The sequence below is a fragment of the Prunus mume genome, linkage group LG2 (genome assembly GCF_029339155.1).
Source record: "Prunus mume cultivar Tortuosa linkage group LG2, ASM2933915v1, whole genome shotgun sequence".
Classification (NCBI taxonomy): domain Eukaryota; kingdom Viridiplantae; phylum Streptophyta; class Magnoliopsida; order Rosales; family Rosaceae; genus Prunus; species Prunus mume.
This window is the reverse complement of record NC_142699.1, coordinates 7,628,266-7,649,873: the sequence shown is the minus strand read 5'-3', so window position 1 is coordinate 7,649,873 and position 21,608 is coordinate 7,628,266. Positions and strand designations below refer to the sequence as shown.

At 38.0% G+C, this 21,608-nt stretch overlaps 2 protein-coding genes and 1 pseudogene across 3 annotated transcripts; 1 reads left to right on the top strand and 2 right to left on the bottom strand.

Annotated features, from left to right (window-relative positions):
* Positions 1-1,766: 1,766 nt before the first annotated feature.
* Positions 1,767-5,963, top strand: LOC103319762 (uncharacterized; annotated as a pseudogene). Its single transcript, XR_016123845.1, has 6 exons — positions 1,767-1,849; positions 1,953-2,058; positions 2,551-3,654; positions 3,821-4,055; positions 4,834-4,916; positions 5,619-5,963. The product of XR_016123845.1 is annotated as an uncharacterized LOC103319762 (transcript).
* A 51-nt stretch (positions 5,964-6,014) lies between these two features.
* NDHM (subunit NDH-M of NAD(P)H:plastoquinone dehydrogenase complex) lies at positions 6,015-7,121 on the bottom strand. Its single transcript, XM_008221348.2, has 2 exons — positions 6,551-7,121; positions 6,015-6,274 (listed from the first exon to the last, which is right to left on the bottom strand). Exons 1-2 carry the CDS (start codon positions 7,004-7,006, stop codon positions 6,092-6,094), a joined length of 639 nt encoding a protein of 212 aa, XP_008219570.1. The 5' UTR covers positions 7,007-7,121; the 3' UTR covers positions 6,015-6,091.
* A 213-nt stretch (positions 7,122-7,334) lies between these two features.
* LOC103319896 (Zinc finger C-x8-C-x5-C-x3-H type family protein) lies at positions 7,335-16,340 on the bottom strand. The gene is made up of 10 exons (XM_016792203.2): positions 11,326-16,340; positions 10,736-10,937; positions 10,486-10,636; positions 10,245-10,344; positions 10,014-10,088; positions 9,372-9,462; positions 8,933-9,203; positions 8,784-8,826; positions 8,609-8,712; positions 7,335-8,042 (listed from the first exon to the last, which is right to left on the bottom strand). Exons 1-10 carry the CDS (start codon positions 16,142-16,144, stop codon positions 7,617-7,619), a joined length of 6,282 nt encoding a protein of 2,093 aa, XP_016647689.2. The 5' UTR covers positions 16,145-16,340; the 3' UTR covers positions 7,335-7,616.
* Between the last annotated feature and the right edge of the window lie 5,268 nt (positions 16,341-21,608).

Here is a 21,608-nt window from a genome sequence, read left to right as displayed (position 1 = left end):
TGACATAGGGGTTCGAACATGAAACCACTAGTCTGCAAGTCATTAACCCTTTCTACTCGGCTAGACTCTATTGGTAATCATACTTATTCAATAATTTTTTTATAGTATTTTAAAGCAGTCACCTTTAAACCCCAGCCCCCTCTCCCAAAAACACTTATAGAGTCGTTTTCATTTTAAGTGAGGAGGAAACCATTGTTCTTCCTCCCCTCTCCCCTCTCCCTTTTTCTCTTCCTCCCTATCTTCTTCCCTCATTTCCAAAGACAAAAAGTTGTCCCTATTTGTCTTTGTTTTGTTATGATTTTCCTCCAACTATCATAGATGACTGCGATTCGGTGTTGGATCTCCAATTTTTTCGATCATGCATAATTGTTAGTGGATACATACCAGATTGTCTTAATTTTGATGTTAAACTATGCCGTTATTGTAATGACTCTTTTGTGGCTAGTTTGTATATTGGCCCTTTGTGGCTACTGATTTTTTTGGCTTAATTATGAATGCAATCATAGAATTTATCCACATAAAAAAAAAAAGGACTCATAGTTTCAACTATTTACTGAATTAATGTTTACTAACTTAGAATGAGGAAAGTCATGAATCTTCAACAATAATATTACCTTACGACATGTTTACTAATCCATAATTAGATTATGAGGAATTGGATTGAAGAGAATTAGATTCCGGATTTCTATTGAAGTTATTTACTAAACCATATGAATTGAGAGGAGTTAGATTACGGATTCCTATTGAAGTTTTTTACTAAATCATATGAAATTGGGATATGAGTGATTCTAATTACTTTTTTTTTTTGGGGATCAAGGAAAGATAACTGTATTGAAACAACATCAGGGTATAAAAAGTAAAAGCTAGACATTAGTGATGCAACAAGAGGGGTCTCGTAAAAACTTGCCTTTAAAAACCTGAAATGGAAGAAGTAATTCTAACTAAAATGTCCTCATTGTTGGGTTAACGTATATAGTAAATTTGGAAATTTTAAAAATTGTGTGAGGATATAATGAGTAAAAAAGATGAATTTGTAATTAGGTTAGTTATCCATGAATTAGAAGACCACCTCCCATTCAAGAATTGAATTCTTCAAAAATTACAAATTCAATTCCTAATTTTGTGTGAGCCCTACTTACTTTTTAATTTTTTAATGTGAAGTAAACAGCGGAATGGTGGAATTCAATTCCTAATTAGTAAACACACCATTAATGTTTATTAAGAAAATCATCAATCAGGAAAGTCGGTGTTTTACCATATTTTATTTACTAGTCCCTTGGCACATGCTCACACATGTGCCAATTGGTTTTCTTTTTTATTGTTTATTTTATTTTTAGAATTAAGAAAAGATAACATGGGTAGTTATATTTCATAAAAGTATGACATATTATCTTATTTTGTTTAATTTTAATTTTTTTAATATAAAAAATGTGAATTTACCATATTATCTTCATTTAATTAATAATTTCAATTCTTAATGTTTGAATTAACCAAGGATATTTTTCAATATTTTGAATGTTTCACTATCCTCTGTCTTTTGCTATATATATATATATATTTATTTATTATAATGCTTGTTTTTCTAGATAAGAGAAAATGAAATTGTAATTAATAAAAGCTTTATTCAAGAAAAGGTCAGGACTTTTGTAGCAAAAAGAAATAGAAACATAGGATTTGTAATTCAGTAGTTTATTTTTTTGGTAATTAGTAACTTACTAGTTTAAAACAAACAAAAAAAGAGAAACATTCTAGAGATTAAAAACCGTAACGTCGCCGCTCTTGCAAGTACTGGGCACCAAATTTCTTCTCGTCATCTTTGTAAAGAATAATCTTCCTGCGTCTGCTGCAGGTAGGGCTGCGAACTGGGATTATCTTTCTCTGGGTTGCCATCGCCGCTTTTCCTTGTAATCTTTCCTTTGCTCATTATAAATTTTTTTCTTATAAAAAAAAAGTGTGCAGTCGACTGAAGTCCTCAAACCTGACGAAGTGTAGTGATGCTTTTGGCTTTATCTTAGGGTTCATTGTGCAAACTCGATCTCTCGCGTCGCTTGGATTTAGGTAAGAATTAACTTCAAGATCCCTCCTGATAAAACACGGGAAAGCTATTTACTTTTTTATTGCGCTAATTTTAAAGTCTCTGTTTTTAGTGTTTGTTTTTTGTTTCTCACTGATGTTGGGTTTTTGTTATTTTGTTCAGAGAAAGTGTAAAACTTGGGATCTTCGTTGTTTTTTTCTTCTTTTCCTGTATTTTCTCAGCCCAAGACCCCTTTTGGTTCCTGGGAAAACCCGGGAATTTTTTTTTTATTGTGCTGAATTTCAAGTGTTAAACTTTACTGCTTTGATTAAGGTTTAATGATGGTGAGTTTTGTTATTTTGTTTAAAGAAAGTGTAGGAATCAGGATCGTCACTGGTTTTTCATTTTTCTGTAATTTCTGAGAAACCAAACGGGGTTGTTCTGTTCCATCGACATTACAGAATTGTGGGTCACAATGCATGCTCTGATATTTGCATTATCGATATATGATTTTGTTTCTACGTGTTTTGAAACAGAAGCTTGGTAGTGCAACGTCTCAGTCACTGACTTGGAAGTAGTGTGGGGAGAGACGAAGAGGGTTTTTTGTGTGCTGATTGTTGGTAAATGGCGCCTTATAAGGGGATACGAGAGCTCAACAGTTTAAAGAAGGATTATGAGGACGATTGTGAGGATGACAAGAGGTTGGCCAGGCGGAGGAAGAGAAAGTGCATTGCTGATAGGAATTTTGAGCCCAAATCCTGGTTCAGTGCTACAAAGAAAAGAAGAGACTGTAGTATCCAAGGGGAAGAAGAAATGGCGGATAAGGATTTTGAGGAAGCATTGAATGGTTTAGATCTTTATGGTGATTGGATTGATGATGATGTGGATCCTGACTATAAGAAATTCTTGGAAAATCTGACGGAAGATGGAAGCTCCTATGTACTGGTGGTTGTTCGAGAGAATGAGAATTTAGAGCTGATAAAGTTTGAACAAGAAGATGGGGAACTAGATGAGACCATTTTAGATACCCCAGAAACTTTGCAAAAATCTCAGATGAAAAAGAAGACTGAAATAAAAAAAGCTTTGAGGGGTGGTATAAAGAGGGAACAAATTTATTGCTTTGAACGAATTCTGTTATTCCTTCGAATAAAGAAGAGTTTAAGAGCCCAAGAACTGTTAGGTATGCTATGAGGAAAAAAACAAGGGGAATTCAGGAAGATTCAGAGGGTCTGTCAAAGAAAATGAGTTCAGGGGTGAAGAAGAATGTAAATGTGGAAGCTCCGAATCCTGTTTCTGATAGGACAAAAGGGCGTTCTAATAAAATCCATGGTTTAGAGGTTCCCACTACTCGAGAAACTTTAAAAAGCTCTCATGTGAAGAAGAAGAATGTAAATAAGAAAGGTGCGGATGGTGGGACAAAGGGGCTTCCTGTTAAAACACCTCATTTGGCTGAGAATGGACACAACTATGGAGCTGTGTCTGATCAAATAGACTGGGACATGGACTATCAAGAGTTTCTAGATGGTCTAAGACAATATGGTGGAAAAGTGGTGTATACACCTACAACTGGTGGACCCGTGGCAGTTGTACTTGAGGAGGATGTGGAGAGTAAAAATGAGTATTTTACCTCATTTACGGCAGTATGCATCTTCCCCCATTTCACCTTCCGTTTGTTTTTCTAGTTTATGCTATCACATGCACACACACGCACACATGCACACACGTGCATGCGTAGTTTTATTAATTTGTGGCTTCAGATTATTTTTTAATGGTTGTTTCTACTTTTAATTCCTTGAAAATAAAAAGGTGGACGTAGACAGTGGGTGGTGTGTTGAAACTTGTGATACAAGTCATGACCAGTTTAGGAAGGGGCTTATGAAGGATCTTAAACGGCCTTATGACCAAGAAGAGTATATAAGGCTCTTGAAAGAACTGACCCTACGAAGGCCAATAAATCACGACAGAAATCTGCGCAATGGAAGAACAAAATCCTACCCAGTTGCAGGGAAATTAGGAGCTTCATATCGAGAGCAGCACATAGGTTGGTTTTCTTTATAATGCATTTGTTCTCCCATGCTTGCAACTGTCATTTTTTTTGGGGGGGGGGGGTACATATGGGAGCGCGTATACATGTTAAATGAACTGAATTGGGCATTGAGTATATAATGTGATATGATCCCTTCCTTTAGATTCATATTTTATATTGTTTACATTTTAATTCTAGAAGTACAAAGATTTAGATGCTTCACACACTATTATGCATGTTTAGATTATATAGAACTCTGATTCTTATTGATTGGGAAGTTCTCTAGTTGAATCCTCATGCCTTTCCTTGCAAACTTTTGAGGGATGAACTGGGGCCTTATTAGATTTGGTCCCCAGAGTTCGATTGGACCCATTATGGGTCAATCCTGCTACGTTTATCCCTTAACTATATGTACTTATATTGCCTGGTTTAGGTTTAAATTTTAATGACTTAAAGTTCAGTAATATATTTATGTGCATATATTGTAAATTGATTGATGGTGTAAGGCCTTGTTGTCTGTGTAATGCCATTGTCTTTGCGTACTGCCTTTTAGCTCATTTAGTGAGGACTGCTATCTTAAGAGAGGTGTAGGGCATCTTTTTTGGAGTGGGAGTGGGAGTGTTTTCCAACATGACTTCTTTAATGACTAAAAATTATTATTATTCTTTTTTCATGTGCCATGGTTTCTTTGAAACTTATTGTTTTAGATGCTTCTGTGTACAACTTTCCAGTTTTGCATTATTTCAATTTTATTGTATTTAATTTCTAATTGATTTGTTTTCTAATCTTGCAGTCCTGGCAAGAAAGATTGATGCTGCTGGTAGCGACCGCCCTAGAATTTTGAATCTTTTGCGTGGATTTTTCTACTGGCTGAAGGTTAGTTTGTTTTATATCTTGTTGCATTTGTGTGCTTGGTACAAGGGTATCTTGTTAGCTGAATTATTTATTGAGCAAACCATCCATTAGAAAAAGGTAGGAAAAGGATTTGGTGTAATGTGGCAGTTGCCACTTGACATTCAATCCAGTGATACACTGACTAAAATTTTGTTGGGGTTGATTGCAATTTTTGTCCAGTTTTCAATACCCGTGTTGACCTAAGACTTTTTTTTTTAAGTACTGGGGGGATTTTCATTTATGAACAAGGGGGGCAAAGCCCCAGAAAACAACCAACTAACCTACATCAGAACAAATCAAACGAGATCTAGCAAATCCTAACAAATCATCAGCTAACAGGGAACTAATCCAAACAGGAGCATCCTCAAACACACAAGCCCCTAAATCCATATTGTAGCTCCAATTAGCCAGGCCATACGCAACACAGTTCTTCTCTCTGTGTTGAACATTACAATCACCAATCTGCATTTGATCACAGCAGCGACTAACCAAAGCAGCATTCATCACACACATGGCGTATGCATGGATTGACATGCCTTTACATCGTTGTTTATACTTTGGTGCATGAATTTGCATGTGTTACTTTGCATCATGCACATTTTCTCTATCAGTTATGCCCAGTGACGACTATTGCATTCTCTTCTAATTGCATCGATTTGTCTAATTGTTTTAAATTTTTGTTAGAATGTGGCGCAAGAAGGATGCTTCTGTCCTTGGAGTGACTCGTCTTGTTTGAAGGTGTTGCCTCAAGCTGATAGAAAAAGGAAGTTTAGCCGCATGTAGGACTTCTTGCATTATCTTCAGATTGTGACGGAAGCGCAGTTGTACAGATTAGGCTACAGCTGGGTAAGGTGTTAGCATGAAAGTTGTCAGGGATTCAAAGTGGCACATTTTACAGCTGCATCATACGATGCAAGTATGCTATGCTTTAGGAATTTTTGTGAATGATGCATACTTTTGTTCTCACTAATGGAGTACAATCTGCTAACTGTATATTAAAACCATATTTGACTCTCCAAGTCAGACGTATATTTTTCTTTTTCTCCATAAAAGTTAACCTTCAATGATTAAGAACAGATAGAAGGGAAGCCATTATCATACGACAATCTAATATAAAATATACATTTTCTTTCTCCAGCCAGTCTGTTTGGATCTTATCATTGTACATCCTGAGGTTGGATATCATTGTTATTGAACATAATGCGAGGCTTGCCCATGCTGAAGTTGAGGACTCTTGCATCCATGTTGTATTTAATTTCTCCATCATATAGCAGCTTCCTTATGTAGTGCTCTATATCCGAACCAATCAGACGCAGAGTATATTCTGTCAATGGGGCACCCTGATTTTCACACCAAATAATATAAATGCCTCAACAAGGAACAGAACCTTCAACGCTAGAAACAATTCAAGATTTAAGAGGAATATGGGTTTTGTATGCAATTCAAGATTTAAGTCTTGCTTTTGAAGATGTTGGTAGTCATGGAAGGGGCTCATAATTTAAGTGATTAAAAGTATTTACTCATGCATCTGAGATTATAGGTTGAATTCGCTCCTCTCCTAACTTACTTTGTATAAAGAAAAAAAAAAAAAAGGTAGTCATGGGACTTAAATTTACCTCATAGTGATCTACAAGCTCTTGGAAGTAGGAGTAGACCTTATTGCAGGTCTCAGAAGTCCACACAAACTCCTTGGTGGGGTCCAGGATAATGGTGAGCTTATCCATCTGTGTCTGATCAAAAGCACAGGTTTCTGGGTCAATGTAAGCTGCATAGATCCTCACATGCCTCGTCACACTGCTAAGCCAATCCCCTCCGTATTCTCTGCCCATGTTCTTGCTCTGCACATTCACTTGTTTTTCCACTGGCCTTGGTGTGGTTCCTTTTGGCTTTATTTTCTCCTTTTTCAACCCTTGCCCTTCCTGCACCTCCACCTCTTGTGGTTCTTGGACTTCTGGCTGCTGAGATACTGATATGGAAAACCCCCTTCTCTTTCCCACTTCTTTCCTCCCTCCTCCAACATAACCCAACATGGAAAACTTTGCCAAAGCCATAGAAGAGGAAGTTGCTGCCATGGCTGAATGCAGGGAGCTATAATTGCCCTGTGGCCCAAATTTCTCGATCTTTTATGTAGTTTTGTTTTTATGTAATGATGTCGCTTTTGGGTACCAAAGCTTTGGGAAATATGGAAGGCCAATAGGCAATGATGATGTTCCGCGTATTTATGAGGATAAGATTGAGTTGTGTGGTAAAAATGATCAGGCAATTAGCAGCCATCACATATTCACTTCCTGTTTTGTTTTATCCAAAATGAATTATTAACTAATTACGCAGAAGATCCACAATAATTCTTAACTCCTTCCAACATTCAGAAAAAAATTCAGGCTCAGGGCAAAACTCACATTGAAAACAATCTTATTTTAACACTTGTAATTTTACAGTATACAATGTACAAGGAAATTTATAAAAAAAAAATCTCAATTTCTTAGTAAAGAAACAAAAAATCTATAACTAATACATCTGAAACTGATGAATTGGCTAAAATATCCGCTGGGCTATGGTGTACAAAAGATTCTCCCGGATCTGCCTCCTAATTTCTTCCAGTATTTACTCGAACCACATTTACAACAAACTAATTACTCCATGGCATATAGCTTGTATGCTGTCCCTCTTCAGCTGCCACTGTTATAAGATGTTTGTCTTCAGACTCCTATCCAGTAAACGAACCGGTTTAATTAGCTCATCAAGATCATCTAATTCTAATTCAGAGGAATCACTGTCGCATGACGCAGCTTGCTCGTTTATTGGATTGTTGCTTTCTCCGGCCTCCTCATCACTAGCATCAATGCTAATGAAATCAGCAGCCTCATCACTAGCAAATATGTTATCACCATTTTGTGCACAGTGCTTTCCAGACACTGCTCTCGGCTCAGAAAATTTGATATCCTTGGATACAAAGTAACGGCCCCAAGCATTTTTTTGTTCTCTTGTTCGTTTCCTTTTCTTTCCCTTTGTTCGGTTTCTGGGGTGGTGAAGCTTGCATTTAGTACCTTGAGGACAGGTTCCAGTTGCTTCAAAAGACGGGCAGACATAGCTGTGCTTCTTCCGGCACTGTGAGGGAGATATATATATTCCATTTTACTTATTCCAACATTAGTGTATGTTTTTTTGTTCAGAGAGAGAGAGAGAGAGGGTGAAAACCTAATATAATAACGAGAAATGCTTTTTGCATCCACCTATTTTCCACATATCTATAATTTAACAAATTATACTCAACACATCCACCTATCCTATTCCCAAAACACCCTTAATAAAAAGGATGATGTGCCCATTGAACCATACGTCCAAATGAGTGTTCAAAAATTTCTTTCCCACAAAATCAATATGCATGCTTGATGCGTCCACTACAGTTAACTTTCTACTCTCCTCTTCCATCAACCATTCCACTATCTTCCCATACACCCAACCAGTTTTTCCTATGGCATGTCCAAATGAATGTGGGAAAGGAATGCTTGAAAATTCCTTTCCCACATAATCAATATGCATCCCCACATGCCACATGCACAAATTAAACTAACAGATTAGCCTTCGTACTAACAAGAGAAATGAGTCCCAGATTCAAACCAATATAAAGATCAAAACAAACAAAAAGAAAGTTGTATATAATAAAACATTACCTCATTCCCGTCAGCACAATATCCCTTAAGAAATCCTTCACAAGTAGATGCCTTTGGATTCACATTTACATGTCTGTAAGGACAACTTTCATTGGAACACAAACCTGCCAGGAAACCTGTTAGAATTTTTCATTTCCATTAATACCTTAAATAGCATAATGTTACCAGAATGCACCTTGCAAAAAGTAAGAACAGTCCTGCATTCTTTCTGGAATGACCTGCATGAAGATAAATATAAATAGAGAAAAAAAAAGAAGATAAAATGTCGGAAAAGAAGTATAAAGATCTGCTGTAGATCACGTGAAGTCCTATCACATGGTAAACCTTATGAGTCAACTTGCAGTTGGGATTGGAACACAACCCCTTCAGAAACTTTGTGCAGACTGCAATTTTAGAGGGATCATGAATATAGGGGCATTTTCCATCATCCTTGTTGCACTTCCCAAATCTCGTAAAAAACTGACAGTACTTCCGCTTTTTTGCCAACCGCAGTCTGGCAGTGTGCAAACTCCATCGAACTCTTTCACTAGCCAATATGCGAGTTCGTTTCTTCGGATTTCTGATAAGCTGATTACCATTGCCAATCCGCACATATCTGCCAAAATGAGAATGCATTTATATCTGACAACTTAAAAGCTTAAGAGGAGAGTAACTATAACTTGGAGGTTTCTATGTCAACACAATCAACTGGCATTCACATTTGCTCATATTAATTGCAGCAATCTATGTACTCTATTTCAAAGCATAAACTAAAGCAACTTACTCATCATTGCCGATCACCAATCTCCTTGGAACATAAGATCTCTTGGCATCCTTTTCTGGATTGAGCACAGCAGAGCTTGATGATTCGTCATCTACACACAGCATGAGTGAAGATTGTATGACAAATTTGCTGATAAGATATATCAGAATAGAGTGTACATATCCCAAACTGAGAGAAAAAAGAAGGCTTTGAAAAAGAAAACACCTAAAAGGTCAATCAGCTTAGAAATATTTCTCCAGACTCTGGACATACAGCTAAATATAATTCAAACAAGAAAACAAAAAACAGAGTACAGTGTGCAGGCACATGCTGATAAACTATACATTTAACCTGCTAAATAATGTCAAAATCTTGTCGCAATAGAAATCAGCAGTTCCAAACTAGTCAGCAATCAGGGGCACATCATCAGCCCAAAATTATAAATCCCAAAGATATGAAGAAAGAAAGAAATCTCTTCCCACTTCCCAGTCACTCGGGAACTAGATGTGAGTATCTACTCGTAAGGGGAAAAAAGGTTGAAACTTAAGAACATGTGGCGACCAGATCCAATGTCCAGAAAAAGAAAAAAGTAAACAAAGCTCCTTGTATATGAAGCACAAAAAGATGAGTAGGGCATTCAATATGCAGCTAAATTAAGTCCACCTGAAATTCTCTGAAGTGTTCGCCTTGAAGGATCCATTTTGTAACGGACAGAACCAATGCGGAATATACGTTTTCCTGCCATATCATGAGATACTTAATAATCAAGTAAACATCCTTTGAGAAACGACATATTGAAGGTGCACACCATATGCAATACAAAAAGCAAGAACTGCTCATGCATCTGAGACATCAGAATTATCATAAGGCTCACTACACTATGAACTGACTTACCTGATATATTATTTCTAAATTTAGACCCAGAACTAACGCAAGCAGCACCACTGTGTTCTCTTTTCTTCTTCTCTACTGCAGCAACAGCACGTGTAGCTTCCTAGACAATGTTAATACAAATAATTAATATGGAGAGGGGAAAAACGGTTTCTGACTTGGCAACCATTACTTGACTTAAAAGAAAGGGGATAACTTTCAAGGGAAAAATAATAGCCTGCCTGTTCGTATATAGTCAACTAACCTCATTAGCTTTCTTTGAGCGATTTTCAATGGATTTTGACCATTTTAAACTGGACCCACCAACACTTAATACTTTGTACATTCTAAGTGAAAATCCATGGGTTGACCTAGTGTATACAGTATCCCGCCTTCTTGACAGCAGCAGTTTTTTACTGAAAGAAGAGATTAATATTTGATCTGCTTAAGCAACATATCCAAATGTGATTAAAACTAAATGCAGCTTCAAAGCAAGAAAAAAAAATATAACATACCTGATTGTTGATGCGGAACTATATTTGAAGTTAGAAGCCTGACTTTGCATGGAAGTCCTCCAGTGTCTTGCTCTTTTCCAAGGAAACAGGTGAGGCAATACCTTCTGATGGTCAAATGAATCACCATCATTGTTCGATGACTCTGTACCACGTGGCGTCCACACCAAAGAGTTTTTTCCAGTTTTACTTGTCTTTGCAATAACTGTAAATAGAAACCCCACTTGATTTTATCATGCCAGAGGTAATATGATTATAAAACACGGAATGGGTTACCATACGAGAATGTCAAATTTGCAAAATGATATCATCATTGAAATGTGAAGCATGAAAAGAACTTAAGTTGGAAAAGGTTGCAAAAAAAAAGAGGAAGCTTAAATACATTTAACAAAGTTGGAAGAGGACAACATCAAGGAAAGAGAAAAACATTCAGATGCATAACAGTTGGCAGTAATCAATAAATGAAATTGATCAAAGCTACTTTTGCCCAGATCCAGAAAATGCATTTCAAAATATTGGTTGATGCCACCTATCAGTGTAAAAGAATATTATTGCAGGGAGAACACCTCATTGAAAAAGTTCTAATAGCATACCCTTCTGTGATCGCTTCTTGCCACATATTCTGCTGGGGACAATCTTAGGAACCTTTTGCACCTGTGAGTTTAAATTGTCATTGGACATGATAACTGCCTGTTTAGCATGACCTTCTGAAGATGTCCTAATTAGCTGATTTTTGCGCCTCTTGTAGTAGCCGTCAAAGGATGAGTGTTGGATCTTATCAGCATTGTGGACGGGAAGGTCACAAGGACTGGAAGATGCAACCAACTGATTTAACTTGCGCTTTACATAGACAATATTCTTCGTATTTGAAGGCGCCAAATTCACATCATGTAGTTCCGTCTGGTTTTCCAAACTGTTGAATGGACCAATATGATTTTCCTGAGTTTCAGAAGTTACCAGTGAGTCATTGACAACAATTTTTGCATCCATAGTTTCCAAACAATTCTTAGGATCTGACGTATTTTCACCACTAAGAAGAGGCTCAGCCAATTGGGATGATGTATGAACCCCCAAAGAGATGGCATCACAAGTAGATAATTTGGCTCCATTGGGCAACGGGGGTCTGGGCCTATCCAAAGGAGCATTCATTTCTCCCGTTCTCATGAGACTTGGAGGGTTTTTAACATCAACCCTACTGTCAGATCCTGCATTCTTCTTCAACCCATCTATACTTAAAGAGTTCAACCGATAAACAGCTGAGCTAAACCCATGAGAGCTTTGAGGTAGAGCAGCAACTGGAACTGGTTTTCTAACAAGGCTGTTGCCTTTACGCACATAAGAATTACTCTGAAGTTTTCCATCTTTTTGTGGTAAATTCCTTTGGGGTGGAACAGTACTCGAGAAAGGCATACTTGCAGGAAGAGAAGATGCAGATGCATTACCATTTCGATGCCAAGTCCGAGGTTTTGCCATATGAGTTGACGAGCCAGTCTTCTTTGAGGTAGAAAACACAGAATATGAATGACCTGGAACAATCCTATGAGTAGCTTGACCCAACTGATTCTTCAACCGAGATTCAGCAGTTACGAGATTCAAACCATGAGCTGTCTTTTTGATATCCTGCAATGGCAAAGCTACTGTCTTCCCCATGACTGATTGGCCAGCTTCAGTTACAGGATGTGATGTTAAATTAGATTTGGTACACTCTGATAATGAATTTCGAGCAGATGCACTGCAACCAACTTCAACCACAGACTTCAAATCTAATTTCTGGTCATCCCCACAATCTTTTCCGTCAGAAATTTCAATAACTGATGGACTACAAGTTCGAATCTGCACGCCAGGGACATCAGTTGAAGTTTCTGGAGAACCCGTATCTGATAGTGTATCAGGCACAGACTCCACCCCTTCATCATTAGAGTTAGTGGTGGATACTTCATTGTCATTGGCGCACAACAGCAGACGATTTGACGCAAACGGCAATGTATCTTTCACAGAGGCATAATCTGATTCCATATCTGTGCAGGAAAATTTATAACCTAACTCTGGAGGCTCGACTTCTGAAGAAACTCTGCATAAAGCAGTCTCACCGTGTATAAGAACTTGCTCGTCTGTTGCAACTATATCAAAATTTTCTTCACGATTGCTTTCTATGTCCATAATGTCAAGGTGATGATTATTCATGACCATAACTTGAGTACCTGCCTCTTTCTGCTCATTTCTCAATTGTGATGGACAAAGGAATAGTGTATCTGGAACTGACTCTTCATAAATTGAACAGGAGTCCACACCTTGGTGCTCAGACTTCATACCATCATTAGTAAAGGCATCCCTAGCTGCAGCTAAAGCATCAGATAATACTCCTGCTAAATTATCCTTAAGAAATACAGTGCTTCCTTCTTGGGAAGGCATTAAATTAGAAGTAGCAAGGAGAAGACCTGTGCTGGAAGCAGCAACTTCGCCTTCTTCTTGTGTTGGATCACCATTAGACTTCAAAGGTGCATCTGTAGATTCTGTATAAAATGTTGATTTATCTGCAGGTCCATCATTGGTTTGAGATGTAGTCAATACTAAATGAGAGGCAGATAACTTTCTCTTCTTTATATACTTCGGTGAAGTCTCATTGGGATCACAGTTAACATCCCTTCTAGTTGATAACTTTGCCTCACAAAGCCCATCTACTGAGCTTTTCCCATGAATAACACTTACCCCATCATTAACAGGTTGTGAGACAATATCTAACTTTCCAACACCAAAAACAGAAACTTCTGCATGACTAGCATCCTTCAGGGATGAACTTACTGTTGTATCCACAGAATTTTTGTTGATGGAAACATTTATAGGCTCTGCACAAGTGTTGGAAGCCCTTGAAGAGTCTAACCGAGTCCTAACTTTTCTCTTCTTTTTATTCTTATGAGTACCACTCTTACCATCTCCAACTGACTTTGTAATATCTGGAGATCTTTGGGTGGCACAAATTCCAAATGATCTAGAGGCACCATCTGCAGATGGTTGCTTACCAATAATATTCTCATCATAATTAGTACAAACTTTGTCAGAATCCCAGGTGGTACCTCTACCAGAATTGGAGCAAACAGCTAAGGTCTCCCCCGAACTTGACAAACCAACAGTCATGCTACTTTCTGCTGAAGATATACCCCTTGGAAGTTCTTCCACAAAACCAATTTGAAGTGATGTAGGGAACTGATATTTACAAACTTTCTCATTGATGGCATCCACAGTGCCAATGTCATGAACAATTTTTTCCTGATGCAACACATTTCTCCCACTCTCAATATCCAAGGTGGTTTCTGTACCATGGCCTGAACCATTTGCATTCATAATGTCGTCATGCATCAAAATTTTCTCTGAACTTAAAAAACCAGAATTGGCATTGCCTTCTACAGACAGCATGGCCTCTGATGATTCTTCTCGCATGACATTATCAAGCGATAAACTGTTACCACTGTGACAAATCTGTTTGCTGACATCTATAACACCATCAGTTTCAGGACAACTAGCTACCCTAAGTGAATCAGTTACATTGTTGCTAGAATTTGAAATCTTAAGCAAGCCCTGGACAGAAGTATCTACAGTCAGAGGACCCTGATCAATGTTAAATTCTTCATGATTCGAAGAACCCAATTTTGAAGTTGAGTTGCGCCCAGTACTCTTACTACAAGAGTTGGCTTCAGTGCCATGCTCATCTGATAACATGTTCAGGGAAGAGCCATCTACTTTTTTATTTACAGGCAACACATGCACATCGTTTGAACAAGGATCAGCAAAAGAAGAGGTTTCGCCCTTGTCAGCCCCAAAGGCTGCAGATGGTCTACAAATAAAGCTATCTGCTACCCCAAGTTCATCAATCTTATTTTTTGGCAGTGGTTGAGGATTTATGACCTTTTTCACTACTTTCTTTGCCACTTTTTTCTTCTTAGAAACCTTGAGAGAGGGCATTTGACTAGAACCAGCACTTTTACCATCTCTTTGTAAAACCTTGCTTTTTGAAGCCCTTTCCACTTCACTCTTTCCAAACGAATGATCAGTCACATTAGAGCACGGCTGTGAATCGATATCACACCTACTCTCAACACCAGAAGTAGTCACTTCCTCTTCCAACAGTCGCAGGTCCTTGTCTGAATTGGATGTCATATCCTCAACAACTACAGAGCTATCCAAATGTACAGCATCCTCACTGAATTTAATGAGTTGCGAATTTGAAAAATCACTGTCAAACACTGAATCTCTCTTAAAATTCCTATTCCCAACTGTCTTCGCCACTAGGGAATTCGATTTAAATGATACATCAAGTTCCAAAGGGCTCCCACCTCTCTCTTCTTCATCCATCTCACGATCCGAATACTCATAATGTCCTTTCCCTCTGTGGGAACTAGAGCCAGAATTATCAAAATAAGCAGAGTAATTCTTGTGACTAGGTTTCGCCATTTGCAGCCGGAGCAAAGCACTCTTCTTCTGAATCTGCTTCCTCCTATTATTATTACTACCTCTTCCTGTTTCCGAACCATAATACTCCCGATTCCCTGAAACATTCCGACCTCCATTAGTCTCATCAACCTCGAACGGATCATATAACTCTCTACTAGCTTGTCTGTCATGATGAACCCATCTCTGAGTATTCTCATACACTTCATCCCTCCTACCACCACCACTCCTCATCAACTCATCATACCTGCCATCATAACCTCCGGATTTCGAATCAAAATCCAAATTATTGGAATTCAAATTATTCGAATTTTGATTCGACACAAACCCCAATTCGCGATAAGCAATTTCAGAATTGGGTTCTACACGAGCTCGGCGACGATTATTATACTCATCGTCGCCCACCCGCTGATCCCGGAGCAGTTGTTCATTGTACTCGCCTCTAAACCTAGCACTACCACTACCCTCTGATTCAAGCCTAAACTGGGGTTTATGCAATTCACGATCACGCTCAAAATCAAGATAAGCCCTCGAAGGGTCCCAAGAATCGGGATTCTTTTCGAGGTAGGGAAGATCAAATTGGGGCAATCGATGATGGCGATGGCGCTCGGCATCGAGAGTGACTCGGCTGGAGACACGGGGCGAGGAGACAGGGAAGTCGTGAAGAGAGTGAAAGGTTCTAGAATGTTCGGATTCAAAGGGCAATTGGGGCTGGCTGGGGTTGTAGGGATGGGGCGGCGGTGGTGGAGGTGGAGGCAGGGGGTGATATGACGACGTTGGGGGTAGTGGTGGCGGTGGAGGCGGCGGTGGTTGGATTTGTGGTGGTGGTTGCTGCTGGTGGTGGTGGTTGTAGTGGTGGTTGTTGTGGTGGCGGTGAGGATAGTTTGGGAAATTCGGGGGGTCGGCTGGGTAGGGATGAGAAGTAGCGTACCTTGGGTGGTGGTGAAGGTACTGAGGCAGGTCCATGGAAGGCAGATCTTGGGTTCCTTCTTTAGCTTCTTCTTGGGTTTCTTGGCTCTGCTCTTCTTCTTCTTTGAATTTCTTGTGCGACTTTGCGTTTCTTTTGTTTGGGTTCAATCCAAATTGGATCGGCTTTTTTTCTTTTTGTTTTTGGGTGGGCAGTTTTTTCTCGCGTTCACACTTTGAAACCGATGTAAAGGTTTTTTTCAGTTTTCGAAATAAGACCACATGTCGTTCTTATGTTTCAGTTTTCAAATGGGACGTACGTGTTAGAGGTGTACAAATTTTTATTTTTATTTTGGCCAAACCCATTCTTTGAATCTTGACTGACTTTTCCAATTATAATTTTATTATCATTTATGTAAAATAAATGAGTCAATAATTTGACAAGATACACGTTTAAGATACAAAAAATCCACTAATACCCAAATGATTTTCATCGTCTTTGACTTTAACAAAGTTCAACCCCACTCTTACGTAAAAAATGTTTTACTACAGTCATCCCTAAGAGCACTTCCAGTAGTAAGAATGTTCTTTATGGTAAAAATGACACTATTCACAAAATAGTCTCAAAAAAGTAAGTTCCAAAGAATTGCATGGCAAGGGAGGTACTATTCAATTTTTATTTTTTTCACAAATTTATTTACCAAAACAATTAATTTGGACAATATTTTCAGATGAGATTTTCTGATAAAATATTCGGATAAGATTTTCAGATAAGATTTTCGGTTTCAAATTTCAGATAAATTTCAAATTTTCAATTTCATATAAATTTCATCTGAATTTCAATGTCAGATAAATTTCATTCGAGTTTCAAATTTCGGATAAGATTTTCACCCTATAAAATTACGTGTCATTTGAATTTCAAATTTCAGATAAATTTCATTTGAATTTCAACTTTTCATTTGAATTTCACATTTCAGATACATTTCATTTGAATTTCAAATTTCGGATAAGATTTTCACCCTATCAACTTGCATGTGTCATGTTATCGACCTAAATTTTTCTATGGAACAAAGGCTCAGCTCACAAACCTCTCACACTACATCTTCTCAAAAATTTCATTTCTCAGATTTTAGATTTCATATTTCATCTTCCATTCACAATGTCAGACATGGAGGAGGTCTTGGAGAGGCAAGAGCAAGAAATAAGAAAAAGAAGGCGTAGACGAGCTGCAAGTAAAAGAGCGCAGAGAGATCTAGATCAGCAACTTGTCATGGCTGTGGCCATGCTTGATGAAAAAAACCAGAGCAGTCGTGGTTCACATGAAGGCCGTGCCCCAAATGTTGACAGATATAGGCATTCTGGGGGTAAGAATCTTATGGAAGATTATTTTATCTCAATATCTATGTACTCTGATGTTCATTTTCGAGGGAGGTATAGAATGCAATAACATTTGTTCAATAAAATCACGCATGATATTTGCAATTATGATGAATACTTTGTTCAAAAGATAAATTATGCTGGTGTTTTGGGACTGCTTCCCGAACAAAAGTTCACAATGTTATACTGAATGTTGGCGTATGGTGCATCTGCGATCGGTGGATGAGATTGCCCGGATGGGAAGTCCACGCCTTGGAGAATTTGGTTAGATTTTGTGATGCAATAAACTCAGACACGGGACTACTGCGCCAACCACGCCAAGGACTGCAACGACGCAGAAAGCCGAGCAGAGGATTTCCATGAATAATTGGTAGCATCGATCGCATACACCGGCAATGGAAGAATTGCCCAACCGCTTGCGGGGTGAGTACGGAAATCGGAAAGGCCAAAAAGCATCATCCTTGAAGCCGTTGCGGTTTCAATACATGGGTTTGGCACGCCTTTTTCGGAGTTCTTTGGATCTCAAAATGACTTGAACGTCCTGGATCAATCCCCAGTGTTCAATGATGTTTTGAGAGGAGAAGCCCCAAAAATCACATATGAAGTCAATAATACCGTCTACCAAACTGGGTATTATCTAGCTGACGGGATCTACCCGAGGTGGACAATATTCGTGAAATCACTTCCGCATCCCCGAACCCAGAAACAAAAATTATTTGGTACATATCAAGAGGGTTACAGAAAGGATATGGAGAGGTGTTTTGGTATCCTCCAAGCTCGGTGGGCAATCATTAGGAGTGCGGCGCGTATGTTTGATGAGGAGGTGTTGAGGAGCATCATGATGACATGCATCATCCTTCATAACATGATTGTGGAGGATGAGTATGATTACGAAGCTGAAGAGGTGTACGAACCCGATCCCATGAACACGGCCTTGACCCGAATATATGAAAAACCAATAGGGCCAAATGGAGGACTAGTGGAGCATGAACCGTTGGTTAGAGATGGTCTTTTCATGAACCGTATGATTGATCGATATACGGAGATGCAATCGTCGTATATTCATGAACGCCGCCAAATTACTTAATGGAGCATTTATGGGCGGTGAAAGGCAATGACGGTGAATGAAGTGAAGTGAAGAACATTTTTAAGATTTTAATGTTTATGTTTTATGTTTAGTTATGTTTGGTTTTTTTATGCTTTGGTTGTGGTTTGTTTGTTTTAATATTTTTAATGTTTTGGTTGTAGTTAGTTTTTTTATGTGTTGAATGTTTTGAATAAAAAGGAATTTTATTTAATAGTTTCTTTGGTAACTCAAAGAAAACCAATACTACTAATAAAATAAAATACATGAATTCCAACTAATTTTTAAAACAAAACATTAAAATACAATAAAATGAAAAGGCAAGCAGACTAACTTAAGGGTTTTCATCATTTAACGAATCCGTATTCCTAGGTCCATCATCACGAAAAAGTCTTCGTCTCATAATAGCCTTTCATTCTAGCTTCCAATATCGTTTTGTTTCAGGAGACATATGGCTTGTATCCATGGCCATGGTTTCCCGATCCTTCTTTTCTTCGTTTTCTTTACGTTGATACTCCCTTTCTTTGCATACATACTCCCTTTCTTTAGCAGATTCTATTGTCATTGCCCTATCATCTTCTTGGACTTTCTTGTCTATTTCAATTCTCAAGGCGCTTTGCCTTGCAATTTCCTCCAAGAATTTAGAGGTATTACTCGTAGAATTAATTCCCCTCTTTGCCTTCGACACCTTCCTCCCAATAGGCCTCGGCTCCTTTTGAATGGGTGAGTCTTCACTCATAGGGGATTCCATAGGCGAATCCGAAGCTTGTGAATCATGGAGTGGCGTCTCGTTTAACACCACCGTTGGAGCCGTTGGAATAATGCTAAATCTCTTACAATGCTTTACCACCTCCCAACATTGGGTATGGTTGAAAAAAAATTTCCCTTGTCCAGTTGTTTGGGCCTAATTTGGCACGTCCAACCTAAAACCCAGAACGGATCCACAGAGTCCGAATAGTCTGGGCTTTGCAGAAGAGATCAAAGACCCAAAACAAAGAAGGCCCAGCTTAGGACATGTCTGAAACATAAAAAGACTTTGGTCTCGAAAGACGCAGAGAAAGGAAAGAAAAGAAGCAGCCCATTGTTCAAAACTCGAAATTGGGCCTGCCATGATTAAAAGAGAAAGCCTATAAAAAAGCAGGAGCAGACCTGATTTTTCTCGACCTTGAAAAGTCAACAAATGCAACTGTCATAGAAGAAGTGACTAGGAAATTAAATGAACGCATGTCATTTAGCAAAATTTTCCCTGCAGATCTAAAAGCCATTAAAAGATCAAAATCCTTTTTTATATTCAGAGAAAAACCTGCTCCAAAGGAAGGCACTATTTTTAAAGAAAGATAGACAGGTTATGATTCTCAGAAAAGTTGAAAAAGAAGACAGAGAGTCGTTCAAACTGGGAAATCAAACTAACCATCACGGTTTTTTAGCTCTCACAAAGGGGCAGTTGGATTAGAAAGGAGTTAGGTTCTCTTTCAAAGACAGAGAAGTGACTATTGAGAGCTCGACTGCAAAAAAATTAGATAGAATTCATTTTTCTTGTGTTTTAAAATTAAAAAGATCTTTCTTAAGAAATTGCAGCCCATTATTAAAAATTACCCTGCTCCAGAAAACATTTTTCTATAAATAGAAGAGAGGGTGAATAGGTTAAAGACAACAACAAAAAACAATCAATCCAACACTCAAGTCATCGATCAAACAAACAACTCAAAATCAACCAGAAGCTCACTTGAATTCCAAGTGAAAACTAACTTTAGATCGGAATTCTCAAGGTTCAAACTTAGAAAATAAGTCATTCAAAACAAGATTTCTCTCGTTGCAAATTTGGTTCAGCAAAAAACCAAGACAGGTAGAGCTTGAGCTTTTCCCAAATATGAAAACCTCAACAAATTTTACAGTGCAGTCTCTAGCCCACTGAAGTCCTCGAGAACAGCCATACGCCTTATAGGTGAAGAAGCCGCAGATTCTGCCCACTCGAAGCCTCACAAAAGCTTGAATTGTATTAAAACTCTGCCAAAATTAACCTTTGGTATTGATCTACAGCTGAAGTTGTTAACAATCCAGTCTAGCGGATATTTCGAGTTCGCCAGGATCGAACCTCCTATCTAGGCAGAAATGGAGTTCTAGCTATCCTTTCATCCTTCTAGCTTGGATATTTATGCTTATAGTTTTGTAAAAGGCGATTCTGCCTAAGACACATTCCATCAACCATTCGGCGAACAACCTCTTTATACTTGAGATAAATTGTTAAAGTCATCACCAGTCTGAGGCAAGAAAAGAACTTACTTGGGAGATATTCCTCACCCAAATTCACAATCGCTTGTTTATGGAAATCAGTAACTTGGGGCGCAAGTTATCTATTCTAGAATAAATCTGCTAGAATCTTCATTGCTAGCAGTGGCACGCTCATACACCAAAGAAAGCTGACTTGTTGACCAGTCAATGATTTTTAAGGCAGTGGGGAACTTTGCCCTTCCACCACATGAGTGATCACAAAACGGGTGAACACCAGTAGCACCATACCACATTTGAGCTTGCACAATCTATATATAAAAAAATTGAATAAGCAAGGAACTTAAAAAATATATTGGTAATGCAAAAAAGATAAACATATGAATGAAAATCCAACAAATATGAACAAAATATAGAGAATGCAAGAAATATTCAAATAAATATTAGAAATACAAGAAATATAAAAAATATAAAAATTGCAAGAAACATTCAAATAAATATGAAAATACAAGAAATATTAACAAAATATAAAAATTGCAAGAAACATTTAAATAAATATGGAAATACAAGAAATATTAACAAAATATACCAATTGCAAGAAACATTAAAATTAAAATTAATAGGACATTAAAATTAATAAAATGAAAATTACAAATAATTTACCTCATCACTGAGATTTTCCCCACTTGCATGGTTATTCATCGCTTTTGTGAGGGCATATCTCCATTTCCCCAACTCTTTGTTGAGAAGTTTCCACCGACTTGACAATGCGCTTTCCGTACGGGTGGAACCCGATCTTTCAACAAATTCGTGAAGAATTTTTTTCCACATTTG